At 39.6% G+C, this 18,874-nt stretch overlaps 1 protein-coding gene across 4 annotated transcripts in view; it reads right to left on the bottom strand.

Annotated features, from left to right (window-relative positions):
• The window catches only part of PRMT3 (protein arginine methyltransferase 3), a 155,527-nt gene that overhangs the window by 44,227 nt on the left and 92,426 nt on the right, over positions 1–18,874 (bottom strand). For 3 of the 4 annotated variants that reach the window (XM_084520339.1, XM_084520340.1, XM_084520341.1), the window contains exons 2-7: positions 10,425–10,507; positions 9,694–9,743; positions 8,303–8,405; positions 6,682–6,829; positions 4,304–4,445; positions 1,216–1,281 (exon numbers count right to left, since the gene is read on the bottom strand). In XM_084520339.1, the coding sequence (XP_084376465.1) occupies positions 1,216–1,281; positions 4,304–4,445; positions 6,682–6,829; positions 8,303–8,405; positions 9,694–9,743; positions 10,425–10,507 (592 nt within the window). Of the gene's footprint in view, positions 1–1,215; positions 1,282–4,303; positions 4,446–6,681; positions 6,830–8,302; positions 8,406–9,693; positions 9,744–10,424; positions 10,508–10,596; positions 10,682–18,874 lie in introns of those variants that run through there. The other variant, XM_084520342.1, reaches the window with a different exon arrangement.

An 18,874-nucleotide genomic window follows, 5' to 3' on the forward strand; every position in this document is an offset into this window, starting at 1 on the left:
GTCCTGAATGTAATATGCACAAACCAACAAACAGGTGCTGTGTTATCATCATCCCATTCACACAAACGCACCTCTTAGGGATATTGCAGATTTGTACTAAAAGCCAGTAAGGTCAACTAAGCTGTTTCAATCAACTTCTACAGCCAGCCTCACAGTTGTCCTTTCAGAAAAAACAAAATTTTCTAACGAGAAATGCCATATGGGAGTTCTAAGAATATTACAGGACTATGAAGCTGTTTTTTTTTTTTGTTTGTTTGTTTGGTTGGTTGGTTTGTTTTTTTGTTTTTCGAATTGTCATCTAATTTCTAAAGGAAATCAGCCTATTTTCCCAGGTTGGACAAGTCACTTGATAACCGTCATTTTCCACTGTAGCTGCTGAAAGAAATCGGAGGTGAGAAATATCAAGAGCATGCACTATCCACCTAGGATTACCTCCCCCTGTAAAACTACCTAGGACAATTTCCAAATCAAGAACTTACGTTACCACTTATTACCGAGTCTCTTTCCAGAACCAACCAAAAAATCTGAAGTGATTTCCTTCCATAAGCCTGCCAGCTGAATAACTTAAGCGTTAAGTAGAAGAAATCTAATCCAGAACACAAGTCCGCACAGCACAAAACAGAAGACACCAAATTCAGAATTAGCCAACAGAAACATGGAAGACAAGAAGAGTATTACATCTGCACCGGGGTCATAACCGTGGTAGGATCATAAACACCCACAGGCCTCTTTTCTTCTCACTGCATGGGCAATAGCAGTTCCCTGTTCCAAGTCCTAAACACCACCAAGTCAGCAAGTCGGTTGCATATGAATTCTTCCCCAGATCTAATTGTGCAGTGCTTCTAAGATGTCTTTACTGAATAAGGCCCAAATAGAAATTCACTTAAATTCTGGTCAAGAATACCTCTAAAATAGATTCTGCTTAATATACTAGATGAGAAAGGCTTAACTTAACCCCGCCAACAGAATTAATGAACATCCCGACATGGCACACATAACAGTGACAACAGCGATCAGTGCTTCTGTTATCAGCACTGTCCACCCTCCAGCAGTTGAATAACATTCTACCACCTAATAAAGCCAGAGTATATTAAATCAAATCTTGTCAGTGCAATATTCCAACCCAAAGCTACAAAGCAGCCAGTCGGAAGGATTTCTATCACTTAGGAAAAAACAAATTGCAGAAATTACTGAATTTTGAGCTGTTTTACCTACCTTGTCCTTGAAGATATGTGGATTTTGATAGATGAAGTCACGATAACTTTCTGTGCGCACTTTATCCTATGATTTAAAGCAGAAAAAACAATGTTCACTTGGCCTATTCATATACAAGACACTGTTCAAAAATGCTGAGCAAGTTGCTTTTTACTTGGCCTGAAGATGTTTTGTGGCTACTATACCTATAAGGATTCTCCAGTAATGATATTTTCCATACTAAAATCTTTTAAAATTTATTGCCTAAGCAAATAAAGCCAGCTGAGCCTCTGGAAGAGAAAATAAATACCTTTCACTACTCTGACCTGCTTCATTGGATTTTGGATGCTTCAAAGTTCTTAACACCCCTTCATCACCTCGCATGAACAGCAGTAATAGAATGGTAATACTACATCAACTTTACACAACAGCCTTCTATACAATGGTAAAAATTTGACTGGTGAGGTCATAAAATTTTCTGCATCATTCTATGCTCTTAACTTGCATGACACGCAGATCCCTCAAAAGGAGTCATGGATCACATTAACTGTTTCTATTTCTGAACAAACTACAAATCTGAAAGCCTGAAAACAAGTCAGTAATTAAAGTTGTACAGCCCATCCTATGGAAGCTTAAATTAAATAAATAGAGATCTAACTATAACTCAACATGATCTGAGAAGCTGGTATGTTTTCAAGCATACAACGAAGCGTTTACAATATCTCTGTGTATGAAAGCTAGTGGCATAGCCCGATCTATCAGCAAGGTAATATATTGATCCTCTTACTGTGCATCACCAGGTACACAAATTGACAGTCAAGTCTATGTTTTGGAATTGCTGTTGCAGGTCAGATGTTAGAGCAAAGCAAAATAGTATCTTTTAAGTCACCTTTATCTAATAAAGATGGACTACGAATAATACTCAAGTAGTAAATAAAACTGTTTATATTCAAGTTTACATTCTTCTACTGTAGCAAATAATTTTTATAAAAGCTATCAAAACTAAAGATATCTTCTACAGTGAGAAAGAACAAAGTCTATTTTATTAGGAAAAAAGGTCATGAAGAGACTCAGAACAAAGAATATGTTCATAAAAATTATATAGACATACCAGGTTATTCTGATGCTTGATAACCCTAAAATCCTGTTAACGGTTAAGATCACCACACACAGGGCCCAAACAGTCATGGAGTAATTTATAGAATTTTACTTTCAAAGTATATAAAATTAACATGAATAAAGCAAATAGATCCTTCAAAATTATGTTGGCTTACTACGACAATTCATTGAGAGCAACTATTTTTAGTAGTTTACTTCTGTCGCAGTATATAATAGGATTTGCTGAAACAACCAAAATAGTATTAAAAAAAAATCACAAGGTTCAGCATCAATCAAGCAAGCAGCCAGCTGGAAAGCTTTCAGCCTTCCATCCTGCCCACTCACATTGCCTCAGCACTGCCCCAGCTAAATCAATACAATTCTAGCTCCTGTCTCTACTATATGCACTACTGCCATGGTCATTCACTTCTGGTCTCTCTATTCATCAATTCTGTTCCTTCACTCACCATTTCAACGCAATACTTTTCTTGTTTTTACATAAAATGGTAGGGAAACTTTTTAAAACGATTTTTAAGAAATTCTGAAGAGAAAGGACAAGGGGGAAAACTAGCCATTTGACCAGGGTAAAGTAACAACCATCCTTCCCTGGCTTTGAAGTAGTTGCAGCAAAAGAAACAAATCGAAACTTCAGCCAGCCACTACTAGGCATGAGGAAAAAAGTTTCCAAATATAACACCGTCAGAAACAAAGCTGATAACACACAGCAAATCCCCTTTCTTAAAGCTTTTTATGTAGCAAACCCATTTATTTATATAATACTGGCATACTAAAAAATCAAAGTGAATAACTGGCATACAGCAAAAAAATCCGTATATATGTGCAGTAAAAATCAATGTTTTCCTATGGTTAGAAAAAAAGTCTGAAGTCTTAAAAGCATTGACAAACATCCCCTGAAACCAAACTCAATTTGCAGAAATGCACAATTATGAAGAACTTCATAATCAAAGACTTCCTCATCTATACCCTTTAACAGCTCAAACGACACCTTTATTTATACAACTGACCTACAAAAACCAACTCCTATTATTTATCTTCAAGATTTTTAATATATTTCTCTAGACTACTCATTTAGGAAAACATTCTTCGATCTCTGCAGAGACCTTCATGCTTCTGCAGCACTCCCTCTCCCTTTAAATTTACCTCACACTTACACTAGCCTTAACACAGGCTCATGTGCGTTTCTACATTAAGGCCATCAAATGATTTACAAAGCGGAAGATTTTACATGCTACCTACGTGGACAAAGTTACTTTCCAACTCCATATTCTATCCATACATTTAGGCAGGAATTTTATTTATTTCTGCCATAAAAATGTTAAAACCGCTTACACCTTTCCTAACTATGGCCTTTTCTCAGAAAGGATGCATCAAGGGGTTTTAATTTACATGCCAATTATAGGATGCTTAATTTTTTCATTTTATTTTTTTTAATTTTAAAGGGAAGAGGTTTCCCTTAGAAAAAAAGTCTTAACCCTTATCTTAATCACAAAAAAGCAGCTTACAATTTTTTCAGTTATTCAATGTCATGTTATCAATATGCTGGATAGCATACAAATGACAGCAATTGCTGCTTTTACTTAATGCAATAGGAAACCACAGTAACTTGCCTGACAAATTTTAATTGTTTGGAAAAAATGAACCGAAGAAAAATATTCATTATCTGTATCACACCATTATATCGTGTATCTTTTAAGCATATAGGAAAAAGCTGCTTCTGGCAAGGTTAAGTTGTGGAAGATACTGCAGCATCTTGAAGCCTGTCTCTAGAGTAAATGATTTCCCTAATGCTTCCTGTACAGTAAAAAGAATTCATAGAAAGGAAATAAAACTGAAAAAAGAATCTCAGCCCAACTCCTAGGAAAAAAAACTACTATGTATAGAAAGGGTTAAAAATGCAGCTACTCTGCAGTATATATACGGGCACACAGCCCGCTTCATTCCGTCTTTCCTCTACAGCCCTACTCAGATGCAGTTGAGATCACTTTCTAACCTTTAGCATCTCTTCGTGTATCCCATAATGCCCATAGGAGCTGAAGTAAACGCCATCCTCATCCTCCTGAAGGTCTGCAATGGCGTTGGATGACGAGCTGCTACGGACATCCACGTTCATCACGAAATCCTGTGCAAATTGTCTGTAATCAATTTGAAATACACCCTTGAGACATGTTTATGGGACCATGAAAAGGAAGCGGGGGGGGGGGAGAGAGAGCTTGAAAGAGATAAGGAATCCAGACTGCACAGGGGCTTTTACAACAATGGGCCCGGCTTCAGCTTTAAATGTGCACAATCTCCCTCTGCTGGCTCCTGGAGGCTGCTGCACGATGATGCACCACTCTTGCCGCATTACCTATCCACGCTTCTCTCTTACTTCAAGTGGCGTTAGCAGTGAAACAGTTGCTGTATTCATCTGTGTGCCAGCCACAGTTTAATCCAATTCAGATTTCATTTCTATTTTTAAGTAGAAACTCCTTGCTTGGCACTTCCTAGCACAAAAGCTAGTACCACCGTGGTAAAAGTCTACAGGGCGACAATGTCTGTTTTGTGTATGTAATGCAGTTATGGACTCAATACCACAAACAGCACTTCAGAACTATAAATCATGTATAGATAGGTGAATGACTCCCGTAAGGTTGAAGGACGCACTTCAAACTCGCAGTATCAGAGTGAAGCTAACTCTGAGCTTAAAATTCAAGTTATTTTAATTCCGTTTTTATTCACATGCCATACTTACTTTCCTCTTCCATGGCCTTGTACTCCTTATATGTATGCTAAGTTCTCACTTCTCCAAGAAAGAATTGATGAACATTTTAGAAGAATTTTGGATGAAAGAACCCATACCTACAGTTTTATCATGAAAACTAAAATTATGGGTGACAACTGAACAACCCATACTATAATGTTTTAACTGACACTTCAATATGAAATCATGCGGAACAGCAAAAGTGCTTCAGCCAAACGGTATCCCTTCAAGTTCTGCAGTCTGACCTAGACCACTCCAAAGCAGCCATCACTGACCTTTAACTAAAGCCATATTTTCTTACATAGGAATCTACAGAAGCTCCCCGTAACACCTTGTTACCAATACCATCCTTACAAGACAACAAAATTACTATTTCAGTCCTGAGATTTTAAAGACTTCTGTGCTTAGCTTGGATGGGGAAGAGAAGGTGGTAAGGGAACTCACACTACAAGGCTGTCGATATTAGAAACTTCTTATACTTCCTGACATATAGGTAGGATACAGATCTTATTTTTAATATTGGTCTTTAACGTACTAGTTCATGTTTTTATTCCTTTTTTTTTTTTTTGAATAATGATTGAAGTTATAAAAACGGCAACTTATACAACTTAAAATCTATGGCATACAATTAAAATTAACATTTTGTACAACTTAAACTTAATTTCAGACTTGAAATTACTTTAACTGGATTCAGCCAAGAGTTCCCCCAGCCTACGTATGCAACACAAGTACCAAACAAGAACCCTAGATGCGGAAATTCCCTCTACCTTTTTAATCAAGAAACAAATACAAATAAAAACCATCATCACTAAAGAGTACACAAACGGAATAAAAAGTCAGCTATACAAGTCATGCTCTTATCTCTAAATCATATCAAATGCTAAAGGTGACCTGACTTACATAATAACTGTTACCATTTGTGGGGAAAGAAAGGCCGCCAGCTACCCATTTTGAAATTGTATCCCCTTCCATTACATCACAAACAAGTCTGCTGAGCCTGGAAAGCCTTGAAAAACATTTCTGCATCAATTATCTTACACTCATTTAGTAGGTGTCCTCACGTACTCCCATGCTTAGAAAGCAACAATTTCTAGGGAGCTGTACGACTGATCCTGACCAGTCATTAGAACACCTTACATTTTTTCCACACCTTAAAGAGCAACATCTGCATAATACAATCACACTGCAACTGAAACAAGTTACAGTTAGTCTCCCACAAAGGGTCTGCAGATAGGTGAAGCGTGAGAAAGCTCCTGGACCTAGCTTTAGCTCCTGAAGACAGAGACAGGCAACCAACCTTCTAAATACTGGTATACACCTATTTCCATGACAGAGGACAGTAGAAAATCAAGTTCCCATAGATTAAGGTCCCTCATGCTCTTCTTGCTCCACATTCCGCTCATGAGCTCCTTTTATTCTGTCAAGGGGAGCACTGTATCATCTACCTGAACGGAAACATCTGTCCATGGTCTCTTTCGATACAGTAACCTACAGCAGAGATCAGCATCACTACGAATTACGGCACGTAGGCTACTACAGGGCAAGTGGTTGGTCTGCCCATAATTTAGAACTGCTCTGCTTCAGCTGATCTACATCTGGCTATTTTTTGTCTCAATTCAAGCTCTTACTTCATTTTTTGAAGATCTTCTTGTGCTCTAGCCAAGGCTGCTTCTGCGAGTCTTGCTCTGTGTTCTGCACATTTTAATTGTTCAAGCACTGTCATATCATTTAAACCATTAGAACACACGTCGGCGGGTTCACACAAATCTTCTATATCTGATGGGGAAGAAGAAAAAACATATGCTCATAAATGCATTACATTACCAATGTTACTCTTTCTGTCTTTGGATAATGTGCAAATAGTGTGTTTTACAAGAAACATCACTGAGTTTGACAGGACTAACTGCAGAACACAAATCTACTCACTAAAAGCATGATGTCAGAAGTGAGCTCAGAGTTAACAAAGCAAATAAATCCCCAACTTGGACTTCTTCAGGTATCTGTGTTTGATAATTGATAAATGAGACATTAGGTTTAGCTTTAGTTAATTACGGTGCTACTCTGTATTTTTCCTCATACAGAACTCAGAAAAGTTTAAGTAGAAGAAATCTAGATGAAACATTATTTTTAAGCACCACAACTCAAATTCAGCAGTAGGACCCATTCACCTCTTGCTAAATGCATCTGTGGAATTCAACAGACATCAGTGCATCAGAAAACAGTGCTGCTATGTTTCTGGATGTAGTAGGAAGCTACTGCCAGCTTGTCAGGCAAGAGACTTCATTTAAAAATAGAAAAATCACAGCTATGCTCATCTGTAAAAGACAACAAACTATTTGTTCCATGAGACTGAAACAAAGCAGGTATTTAAAGCACAATTTGCAGATGCTCATATTATCCATAACTCTCAGCAACCACTAAGGTAGCTGAGAACACCAAGCACTGCAGAAGAGAGTAACATGGGCACAGAGTGCACATTAGACTGAAGTGCACAGTGAAATGTGAAATCCCTGAAGTAACCCATCCATGTCCTCTATCTGTGTCATCACGCAGCAGGGCTTGTTTGCAAAAGGACAGACTATATAGAGCAGAAAAATTCCAGAAGCCCTGAGTACCTTATGGTTTAGGGGAAAGAAAGGTGCACAATGAAGTGCAAAACAGAGACAGAGCTGGAAGACCATAGATAGCAAACGCAAGTTCAGAAGTCAAACGGAATTCCCTCAAGACCTTTTAACAAACATATCATTAAAACCACTAGAGGCAGAACTCTTCTATGCAATTGTATTATCTTACACTTGGTTGGTCCAAAGACCCAGCGTAAAAGATATGAAGCTCTTCGAACACAGCAGATTGCTTGCTCCTCACTTGTACATTTTTGATTCAAAGCACCTGATTTTAAGTATTTGCATTTAGAAGCTTTATAAGCCCCACACATCTTCCACTGAAGTTTAGGTAAAGTCTTGATCTGCTTCATTACCACATACAGCATCTCAACTAAGAATGTCATATTTATAATACATGAATGCAGATAATAAACAGAGCTATAAACTCCTCAGACATTAAAAACCAGCACACAACAAGTGGTAAAAATACCAGAGTGACCGAACATTGTTAATTCAATTATTAGATAGACTTTCTCAAGTACTCAAGTTAATTCAGGAGTAGTGCTGATGCTTTCTGTGACACCAACTCTTAATATCACATTTACCCCATGATACAGTGTAATCATACTGAAAAGCAGTTATTTACCAAACTGAAGCAGGAGATCATCTTCTAGCTCTGGTTTCAGATACTCCTCTCCCTCCCAAGGCAGTGGGCTGCTGATTGATTTCAAATATTCTGCTGTTGGTTTCTAGAGGAAAGGAGAAGAGCTTGTAAGTTTCTTTGAAAACACCAGACCCTCAGTTCCATTCAAGAAAACAAGGCACGGGTTTTCTTCTTCCACCCATTAAAATAAATTGTGTATTACAGAAGTAGTTTTATAGCAAATACCAAGAAATATACTGCTTTAAAGCCTAACTAGCAAGAACAATAAAGAACAACTTGTGGCTTCCGTCCTGGCTCTGACATCAAGTGTTCACATTAGCATAGTGACACTACAACCATGGTGACCAGAGCATAAAAATACATCTTTAAGCTAGTTTGTGTTGCAAAATCCAGAAAGTTATAGGATCATGGAACTCAGCACAAGCACTTAAGCACAGCAGTCTACCAGACACTGAAGGACACCTTGAGGATTGCACTACATAAAGTTTACCAAGTTTACACAGGTGTTCAGTTGTGTCAGGGTCACAGATTACAATAGAGGTAACCAATTAAACTAACGTCCTAATTGCATGAAGTCTTTTTACATGCACAGCACCTTACAGAAATGTTACATCCTCTTGTATTTGCATTTACCAAGGTAATCCTTCTTAGGAAAAAGAAGAGGTCAGATTCTGGACTTCAGTTTCTCTATTTGCATGACTTACTCTGTAGCTAATTATACCTTAAGTAATTGTTGAAGGATTTAAGTAAAAAAAAATGAAGATTCGAGTAAAAAATGCTTAACTGTGCACGACGTTTTTCAGCATAGACCTATAAATTCATGAAACAACAAAACATATATCAAAGTTACAATAAAAACAAAATGTAGCCAAGCCTAACTTAAACTGTAAGTTCACACCAGCTTTTCTGATTCTGATACTTTAGCAAGATTATTTTTACATTCTGTGATCAAGCGCTGTCCTTCCTGGCAGTGTGCTCACGTTCCTAGGAAAGACTCTTTTGTACCAGCACACACAAGAACTAGGAAACTTAGTCATCAAGAGGTGAACCCATAACTGGAGTGAGACATCTAAGTTGAAGGCCAAGACGAACTACAAAGCACTATGTTATAACATGGCATGGACTTCTTTTAAGTATGAAAATTCTCTTCTGGAAACAATATAAATTGCATTAATGAAGTACATTTAAAATTAAAACAACTTCACAGTTATGCTTGCACCTAAAGAAACCAATTGATTGGTACTTTTTGGTCAATTCTTATTTCTAGAATACAAAGTTTCATGCAGTTATTAAAAAAAGCCAGCTGAAAACATAGTACCTTGATTTTGCTTTCTCTGGACATCAATTACTAAAGTAATAAATGGCATACTTACTTTCCGTCTAATGAAGTTTATTAATTTAATGTATCCATAAAAATCAAGTCCTGGAATGAAAGAAAAAAAGAGACAGTGTGTTACAGAAGATTCACAAGTTTTACTATCATATGAATACTAATTACTTGTTCAACTGGCCACCCTCCACTTAGGATGTATGTCATTAAATAATGTCATCTTCCTATCTTAATTTCCCATTTACGATTTCACTCTCTATGAACAAACCAAGACATGTCCACCTTCAGGACCGATACTTCTGCCACAAATTAAGAACAGAAGACATGAAAAGTTGGCTTACAAGAATGTATTTCCTTCCTTTGGCAAGCAAATCTACACCAGGGTTATCTCCTACTAGGCTACCTTGTTGATATTTTAGGTTGTTGTACTCCTCTGTTCCTATTTTCAGCTTTCTACTTAATGGAAAGTAAGCTGTTCCTACTCATCAAGAATACACACTGATATTTAAAATACCTCAGAAATAGGGATAGTTTACACGTAACTATTTACTTTCTTTGAAAAGAGAGGACACCATCTATACTGAAAACCCTTCCAGCGGGTTTTACCCTGCAAGCAGTCCAGACCTTACAGTTCTACGTGCAGATTTCCCCTGCTTTCTAGCGCTCCTCTCCAGGCAGCAGGACGTGACTGAGAGGCTCTGGGCTCGGCACCCACCCACCCCAACCCACCTCGCCCCGCACACGGCGCATCCCCCCGGGCCGCGTGCCGCTCACCGTGCCGCCGGGCCGCCTCGCGGAGGTCGAAGCCGTGCTGGGCGCTGCAGTGCGCGAACACCTCCCCGGCGGCGCCGAACACCCTGCGGGCAGACAGCCGTTAACCGACCGCACCCAACGGCCGCAACGCTCCCACTGGGGACGGAGGGGGAAGGGGGGGGGGCAGGCGCACCTGGAGCAGAAGAGGCATTGTGCCGGCGGGCCCTCGGCGCCTTCCTCCTCATCCTCCTCCTCCTCCACCTCCTCCTCTTCCTCCTCCTCCTCCCGCTCGCCGCCCCCCTCCGCCCTGGATCCCATCCGCCCCGGCCCCACGTGCGCCGCTTCCGGGCCCCCCGCGTCAGCAGCGCGCCCGCAGGGGCGGCACCGGGCGGCTGTGGGGAGATGGTGGGGGGGGGGGACGGGGACGAGAGCGCCCCCTGGCGGCGGCCTCCCGCGCGCCGAGCCGGCCGGTGCTCCCGCCGCGGCGCCATCTTGTGGGGCCAGCCCGTCACAGCCCCCCCTCGGGCACAGCGGGGCGATGGCACCCTGCCCTCATAGCCCTAAATACCCCCTAAAAGCACCTAAATACCGAGAAGATGAGCTCGTGGCTCGAAGCAGCTAGTATTTGTCACGGTGGGTGGGACAGGTTACCAGAGCTCTTCTGCTTCCTCACCGCAGTTTGGGGCTGAGGGAAACACACCTGCCCCTTCTGCCCCAAAACAAGCAGGGACCCGCATGCATCCCAATCCGTGCCCCAGGCTCACGGAGTGACGGATTTCCACCCTCAAGCAGCAAAAAGCACTGAAATTCCCATCTGTGCTAGTACTAGTACAAGCATTTCCAGAAATACTGGAACTACTTTTACTTACTTCTCACAGCTAACAAGAAAGGCTTTTCCAAATAGTATTAGATAAAGAGATCAGACTTGCCTAGATCTTGCATCATTATAGGCAATCCCAAAGCAACATGAAAAACCTACACCTGGAAACTGATTTTAGATATCATCAGAACAACAGATTTGAAAAGGAAATTTGTTCTAAGAGCTACGAAATCAGACTCCTTTACAAATACTGCTTTCTTTTTAAATTCCCTATCCATTCAGAATTACCTCTATAGATACGGCAATATAACACGGATTCTTCAAATGCTGCTCAATGGTCTAAAATGAAGCTCCTTATACAATTTTTTCCTTTCACAGCAATAAGTACTCATTGACTAGGAAGCAGTGCAATATGCTGACAAAACACTGCATACCCCTAATGTACATGAGAAATCTAGGCAAGCCAGATGCTTCTGCCTTCTCCCTAAGCAGGGTCTGATCCAACGAAAGAAATGGCACAACGATAAAACACTTTTCCTCTACTCTTGCTCAAAGAGCTAATCACAGAAATAGATTCAGCAGCCACTGTTCTGTACGTAGTCCCTGGGCTGATAGCAGCAAAAGCAGGAACAGCAGCTTCTTTGTGTTTTACTGAAATTCTCCCCCACTGAAGGGGCAAGGGGTCACTGATTGCATAGTCTTTGCTCCATTGCACGCCCTCAGCTATTGTTGAGTCCATGCAGAGAATAACAGACTGAATGTGCTGCCCAGCCTTGTAACCAAATCTTTTTTTTGTCATTGCATGAATTAAGATTCTTGATAAATGTAAAGCACCTGTTCACTTGGAACAATGTATATAACATGTTGGGTTAAGACTGTATGAAGACTGTATGACAGCAGAAGCATATAGCTTGCACCAGTACCTCTTGAAATATGATCATCTTTGTTACCATCTCCTAATCCTTATAAAGGGATTTGCATGGTACAGGAAGATTTACAATGTAATGGATTACTATTTTATAATCCAGACCAAGGGGAAGAAACTTCAAATATTTACATTTTTTTACTGCATTTCAAACTTTTTTTGAAGCTCTGGAAACACAGCAGGCCGTCAGATGGTGTTTGCACACAAAATATGGTCTTGTCGTGTCACTTGTAGGCTGTAATATTTCATCTGGATTTCCAAGCACATGTAACTTTTATTTTCTACCTGTGTCACCACAGTGCTTGTCATTACTCAAAAGCACAGAAAGTCTGTTAGCAGAAACTACATACAGAGCAAATAAAACATTTGTGAGAAAACTATTAAACAGCTATTACTTTACCTTGTATAAAATATACACAGAACTATATGGAAACATGAAGCTCAAGACTGAAAAAAATTTTTCAAAATCATTTTCTGTCTAGAAAGCCCAGATGATCTGAAATGTTATCCTATACTCCTCTGATACTAAACCCAGCCTGCTAGGTGTACATGCCAAGAACGATACTCCCAAAACTACACAGTGCAATGGGGATTACTGGTCGTACTCAGTCTTCCTATCCTAGTTGGTTGTACATTTTATTAAACTAATTATGCACAGCTTTTGTGGCAAGTAGTCTGGGGTCTAGAAGCAGATACTGCCTTTTTCAGCATGTCTTTTTGATGTGTTGCAACAAGGAGGTTCTCACAAGGCTGTCACTGCAATGGAAAGTGTAGGTACGGCAGCGATAGGTGCAGTGGAAGAAGGTGCAGAAACCTCATGTTTTGCAGGGGGTATCACTGCAAGTAAAGCATCATTAATGGCAGTGATTTCCTTACACCTTTACTCACTCTCAGCTGAAGGGTGAGTTTAGATTTTGTTAATTAAGAGCATGGAAAGATTTACATGAAGCATAAATCAGAAAATTTTAGTGCCATTTAGCATGCAGAAGGGAACAAGCTGTGATACAGAAAAGAGTAGTAAAAATATTGTTATAATTATCATCAGGGGAGAAATGATTAATATTGAAAGCAGGATCGCTAATCTGGATTTACATGCATAGTCAGTTCTTAGTAGTTTGATAATGGTGCCCGTATTCCCCTTAATTCTGAAAGGGGATAAGTGGGCTGTAAGATGTTTTTTCATCTGGGCAAACGCCCATTGGACCCTGTGTAGGGCTTGTGCAGACATTAGGGTAGGGTGAAGATTAGGCCTGAGAGAGAAAGCAAACCTACATCTGCAGCTAGAGGGGGGCTGGAAAGGGGCTGCCAGTAGAAAGTAGAGGATGCAAAAAGAAACGTACTGTTAAGTTTTTCATCTCAGCATGTTCCTGTTGGCTTTTTTTCCCCAACCCCTCCCACCCCCCTCCAAAACAAAAAAAAAAAACCCACACCACAATTCCCCCTGAAATTATGGTTAGGGTTAAGTTACCTCGTATGGCACTCGCTATGTTACACAGATCATTTTCACCAATCGCTCCCTGTTCTTTCTCTATTTTCTCTGCTTTTACATTCAAGCAGCATTTCTCAACCTGTCAGAAAATCAACAGAAACACCAGGCATCTCTTCTTATCCATCACCCAATCCCTCTGCAACTTAGAGCACAGCTTTTATCCTTACATGTGAACGTTGTTTCGAGGCACTGTTAGAAAAGATGATCCAATGCCTTTTTGCTACCAGGCAGAGGAGTCCTGCCATCTCCAGCGTTCACTCATCTGACCATTTGCCACCCTGATTTATCCTTCCAAATCGACTGAAACCTAGCCATTTTTACACCCACCAACCTCCGCTTGCTGAGGTGGCACAGGGAAGTGCACTGCTGCTGCAGAGGGGCTGAAGTAGCCCGCATCCCTCTCCCTGCTCCCCAGCTGCAAGGATCACTTCCAGCATGGGCAAATAGCAGGAATAAGCGGCCTGAAATGTAGCAGTGTTTCTACAGACACTACTATTGAGTATTTTTCGATGAGGGATTGAGCAAAACCCATCCCTGCAAACCTACAGTGAAGAAAAAGGATTGCATTGTGCAGCAGCTTGAGGAGCACAGGACAAGTTCAGGTGCTACAGACTGCGCCCAACTGAGCTAATGCCAATCAGTTAATGTAAAACAAACTAACACAGGAACACACAAAAACCTTAGGGGCACAGAAAGTAACTGAACTTCACAGTTACTTTCACTGTTGATGTCCAAAAGGTAAATGCAGACTAAACTACAAATAAGCGTGTTAAGGGTGAGCCAATATTCAAAGACAGATTATATTTAAGCAACGAATTCAGACTTTCTTTTTCATCTTGAAATATCTGTTTCCACAGGGGAAAAAAAAAAAAAATACTTGGACTCAGAGTAAAAGATCATTTTGGTAAACTACAAAAGCAATCCTATCCTCATCTGAAGTCAAATCAACTGTTCACCTTAAAACACATCTTCACTGTGGGAAAAAAAAAAAAAAATATATATGGTCTCAATTCATTTTCAGCAAGAACACAAGTGAGGATGAGCATTTTGTGGCATTCAGATCTGCTAACACATCAGACTAGTGGAACTGCTAGCTCTGTACATTGAAAACAAACCCTCAAAATTAACTATTTGGGGCATAATATTTTTTACATATCTACAAGATACTTAGTGTCACAATAGCTGACACTAAGTATTTTGACAAACTGGCTGTCAACACTTTTTCAAAGTTCCTTTGAAACCTAAGCCCTGAGAACAAACCCACCACAAACAGCTTGGCTCTGTGTTCCTGGGGAGAAACTAACTGAAGCAAAAATTTTAATTGTGCCAAGAACTGGGAACAAATTGTTTGAACCCTAGATAGCAATATTTGTTTCTGAACAAAAAAAATTAGAAATCATAAATGAGGAGAACATTAGTACATATTTTCAAATACATTTAGGGAATCCAGTGCTTAATGCCTAAATTTCCAGGGTTTGATAAGGATATCTTTAAAAGCACACCTGAGATGGAAGTAGAGGAAGAGTGTGAAATTTTGTAGATTATAGAATGAGAAGGACCACATGACAGAGCCATATCTCTCACGTCTGTTACAAATGCAGTGTGATTTACCTTTGATGTGCACTAGATCACAGCACAGACCACTCTCTCCATTTTGGTGGACGTAATAAAAATACAAGATTTTCTTTGTATAGCTCTGCTCTCCCTAATTTATGACTGCCCCAGCAGAATGAGGAACAATGCTGATGAACATAAGCAGACAAAAACAAGTTAGAAAAAGTCAGAGAAAGAAAAAATATCAAAAAGCACAATCAAGTGTAGGACCAGATCCATTGACACTGCTTTCTTTGCAAAATTGCTTTCGCTTTTCCAAAGACATCAGGGAATATAAATCATGTTATATATATATATATATATTTTTTTTTTTTAATATAAAAAAGTTTCTTAGTTATCAGGCTGTTAATTTAGTTGCTTGCAGAAAGGATGTGCTATTTTACCTGTGCTTCTGTATCTAGAAAAAAGACAGAAAAATGACACACCGATTGGGAATATTTCAGGAGTTCAAGGCTTCACACTCTGAAAAATTTTGAAAACATTTTCCAGAAGATACCAGACAGTTTGGGAAAATGATTTTCTTGGAGACGATCTAGGTACCCCCAAAGCTTCTCTCAGAGGTTTAAAGAAAGGAGGAAGGAGAACTGTTTAAACCTGCACAAATAACGGGAGTAAACAATAGCACAATGCAAATGTGTAATCAAAAGATTTAAAAAATAAAATAAAAACTAAATAGGTAAACTAAGGTATCTGTTGTAAATCAAAGATATTAAGTAGCATTAGCTAGTATTTAGATTTTTATGTCAGCTTTTTCTAAGTTGTCTTGTTTTAGCTTTTCTCTTAACAGATTTTCACTAACACGAAAATGGAAGCATCCTTCAAGAAAACTGCAAATTGTCCTGATAAATATTAATTTCCACTTTTTTCTTAAAAAAAAAAAAAAAAGGTGCTTGTTTGAGGTATTATGAGTAGTAGCTATGTGTGTTAAATCTCCCATTCTTTGCACCAGCTCCTTTTTTAAAAAAAAATAGATTGGCCAATCAGAAGTGTCTAGACCGACGCTGTCTCCCTCGGCTAATCCAAGGCCAGTAGAGGGATAATTTGATTAAACTGAGACCCTAATTTATTTAGCTTTAGTTCTGGATCAACCTCTTCTTAATAGAGTGCTGTCGTCTCCAATTGTTTGATGAAAATTAAAGTGACATAAATACCATGGGACTTTTTCAATCTGATTAGTCAGCTAACTTGCATCAATACTACCCCAGCCATCAGGCGCTGGCGTCCTTCCTTTCACCAGCCTCACTAACAACTGACAAGTTCTCCTTGAAGAACGGGCACCCACGCTGCCACTCAGACCCCCACACTTAACCCATCATCCGTCCTCAATGGCTCTTGTTTGACAAGGTGCCCACACCTTTCTCCATTGCTGTTCATCAGACAAAGCTAAATATTGTTTTATTAGCAATCAATAGCCTGTTAATCCCAAACGATTTCGCAAATCCACTGAGCTCTCAAGCTGATTATAAACGTTTGGGTTTTTTTTTTTTTTTTCAAGCTGCTAAATTTCAGATGGATTTTCTCCTCTCCTCCTGACCCTCCCGCTCTGATATGGGACATTGTAGCTGGCAAGCAAAGCCACAAAAGCAAAAGGGGTCTGTTGTCTTTAACTGGACGCTTACAAATGTCAGAGTTTTGCAGTTTAAACCTAACCAAACCTGTGCCACCAAGCCCTCAGCATCCTTACTAGCTTCTCCACTTTGCTTCTATCAGTTTGAAACTTAAGAATAAGAGAGCTTCCGAGCCTTCCTTTTCATTTTATGGCAAAATGGCAAATTTTTGCTCAGCCTGTGGGCTGACAAATAAGGAATGAGAAAGAGAAAAGTCAGCTTCTTTGATTTGCAATACAGAAAATGCTAATAAAGCTACCTGTTGCACCACAGGATGATGTACCAGTCACGGCCAAAATGCTTGGGCAGGCCTGGTACACTCCAAGGTTCCTTTTGTTTGTGTATCGGGTCATGGATGGTATCTACTTTGAGGCACAGGGGGACCAGCATCACAAACACACTTCCTCTACAGTTTATCCATCTTCGCTTATGCCTATTGTTTGCCTGCCTTTACCCTAGAGATGTTACTCGTGCTAGCTGGTACCACAACAATGGTCCATCTGGGTTATCTGCTGGTTCTGTAGGACATGCTTCCTCTGTGACAAGGGGAAAAGAAGGACTGTTGTGAGGTAACACCTCAGCAATGACTGCACACACCCTGCCCAAAACGTATCTTGAAATAGCTGGTCTTCACTCTTCAGTAGGAGAAACCTAACTAGTAACAGGGTAGTCTCCTCCTTGTTGGCACCGAGAGATTTAACTAAAAACTAAAATGGACGAAACACATCTCATGCTCACTGTGCAGCCGCACACACTGCATATACCCAAACATACATTACATGCCCAAATTTTGAATGAAGTAAAAGAAAAGTTATATCCTCTGGGGTATCTACTGAAACAAAAACAGGTTTTCTGTTTTATCAGCCTTGACAACCAAGTGCCAGTTCTGAAATGGATTATCAAAGTAATGTTTTGGAGGCAAAGTTTCTAACTGGTAACTTCCAAAAGTGCTCCTCCATAACCAGGCACAATAAATGTGAATGCTTCTGCTCAGAGCATAATGTTAAAAGAGCTCCGGAGTGGACTGTGTGATATCTGTTTTAAATGGCTCTTTCATATAAGCATAGGTCTTTCAAGGACTTATCTCACACTCTTTGTCCAATATTTTTTGTTGTTGTTTTGTTCTGAGAAGTATCTATCCTATTGAAGCTATCCATCAAAAGACCAGAACATGCTGACAAAAATACACCTACTCGTTATTTTCTAAAAGTTTGACATTTTAAATCTCAGGCACTTTGACCAGAACATGCAAGTTTTTGTCAAGCCAAAGAAAGCAGAGAGTGTTTTCTGTTTCCACTCTCTTTTAGTTACTGTGTATGACCCTGGTCTGTTTGCCAGAGGCAAAAATGGGCTTAAAGGGTTGAAGAATGTTTTTCAGTTTTGCATTCTTCACAACAAGGATTAGCAAGAAAGACTTTTAACACTAATAGTCACCTTACTACAGTACTTCATGTAGTTTAAAATCCTTCTCAAAAAGCTGCATTTCTAAGGGTAGCTTTAGCAAATTATTGCCAATTCAAGATTTGAACATCTTTGTACTGCTTTTGCATTCTGGGATACAACAATCAGCATTTTGTGCGAGCTCTTCCAGGCCTTCAGTGCATTCTCAAGCTGGCTACTCTGCATAGCAATTATCATGTTCTTTTTTTAAAAAATTACAATTAAATCTGCAAATGTTCTGCTGTGCAATAGCATGCACTGTTTGAAACCTAGAGGAAGGGTTAGCTGCTTTTTATAGAATTATTTTTATCTATTAATTTGTTAAAATATTTTTTTTCCTTTCACCTAATTACTCTGTAAGAAGTATTAAACATTTGGAAACACAAAGAATAAAGCCTGAAAGGATTTTCCCTTACAGCAAAGTAAGAAACCTGTCATCCTATCATCCAGAGGTGATGAGTATCAGCAGTTAGAAAGAGCTCCTTTGCTGCACCATGAGGTCTGGATATGTCCCACGTCCAGCAGTTTTTACTAGCTAACTTGGGTGTAAGAAGTCCATCCAGAGCAGCACAAGAC

The sequence above is a fragment of the Aythya ferina genome (genome assembly GCF_964211825.1).
Source record: "Aythya ferina genome assembly, chromosome: 5".
Lineage (NCBI taxonomy): Eukaryota > Metazoa > Chordata > Aves > Anseriformes > Anatidae > Aythya > Aythya ferina.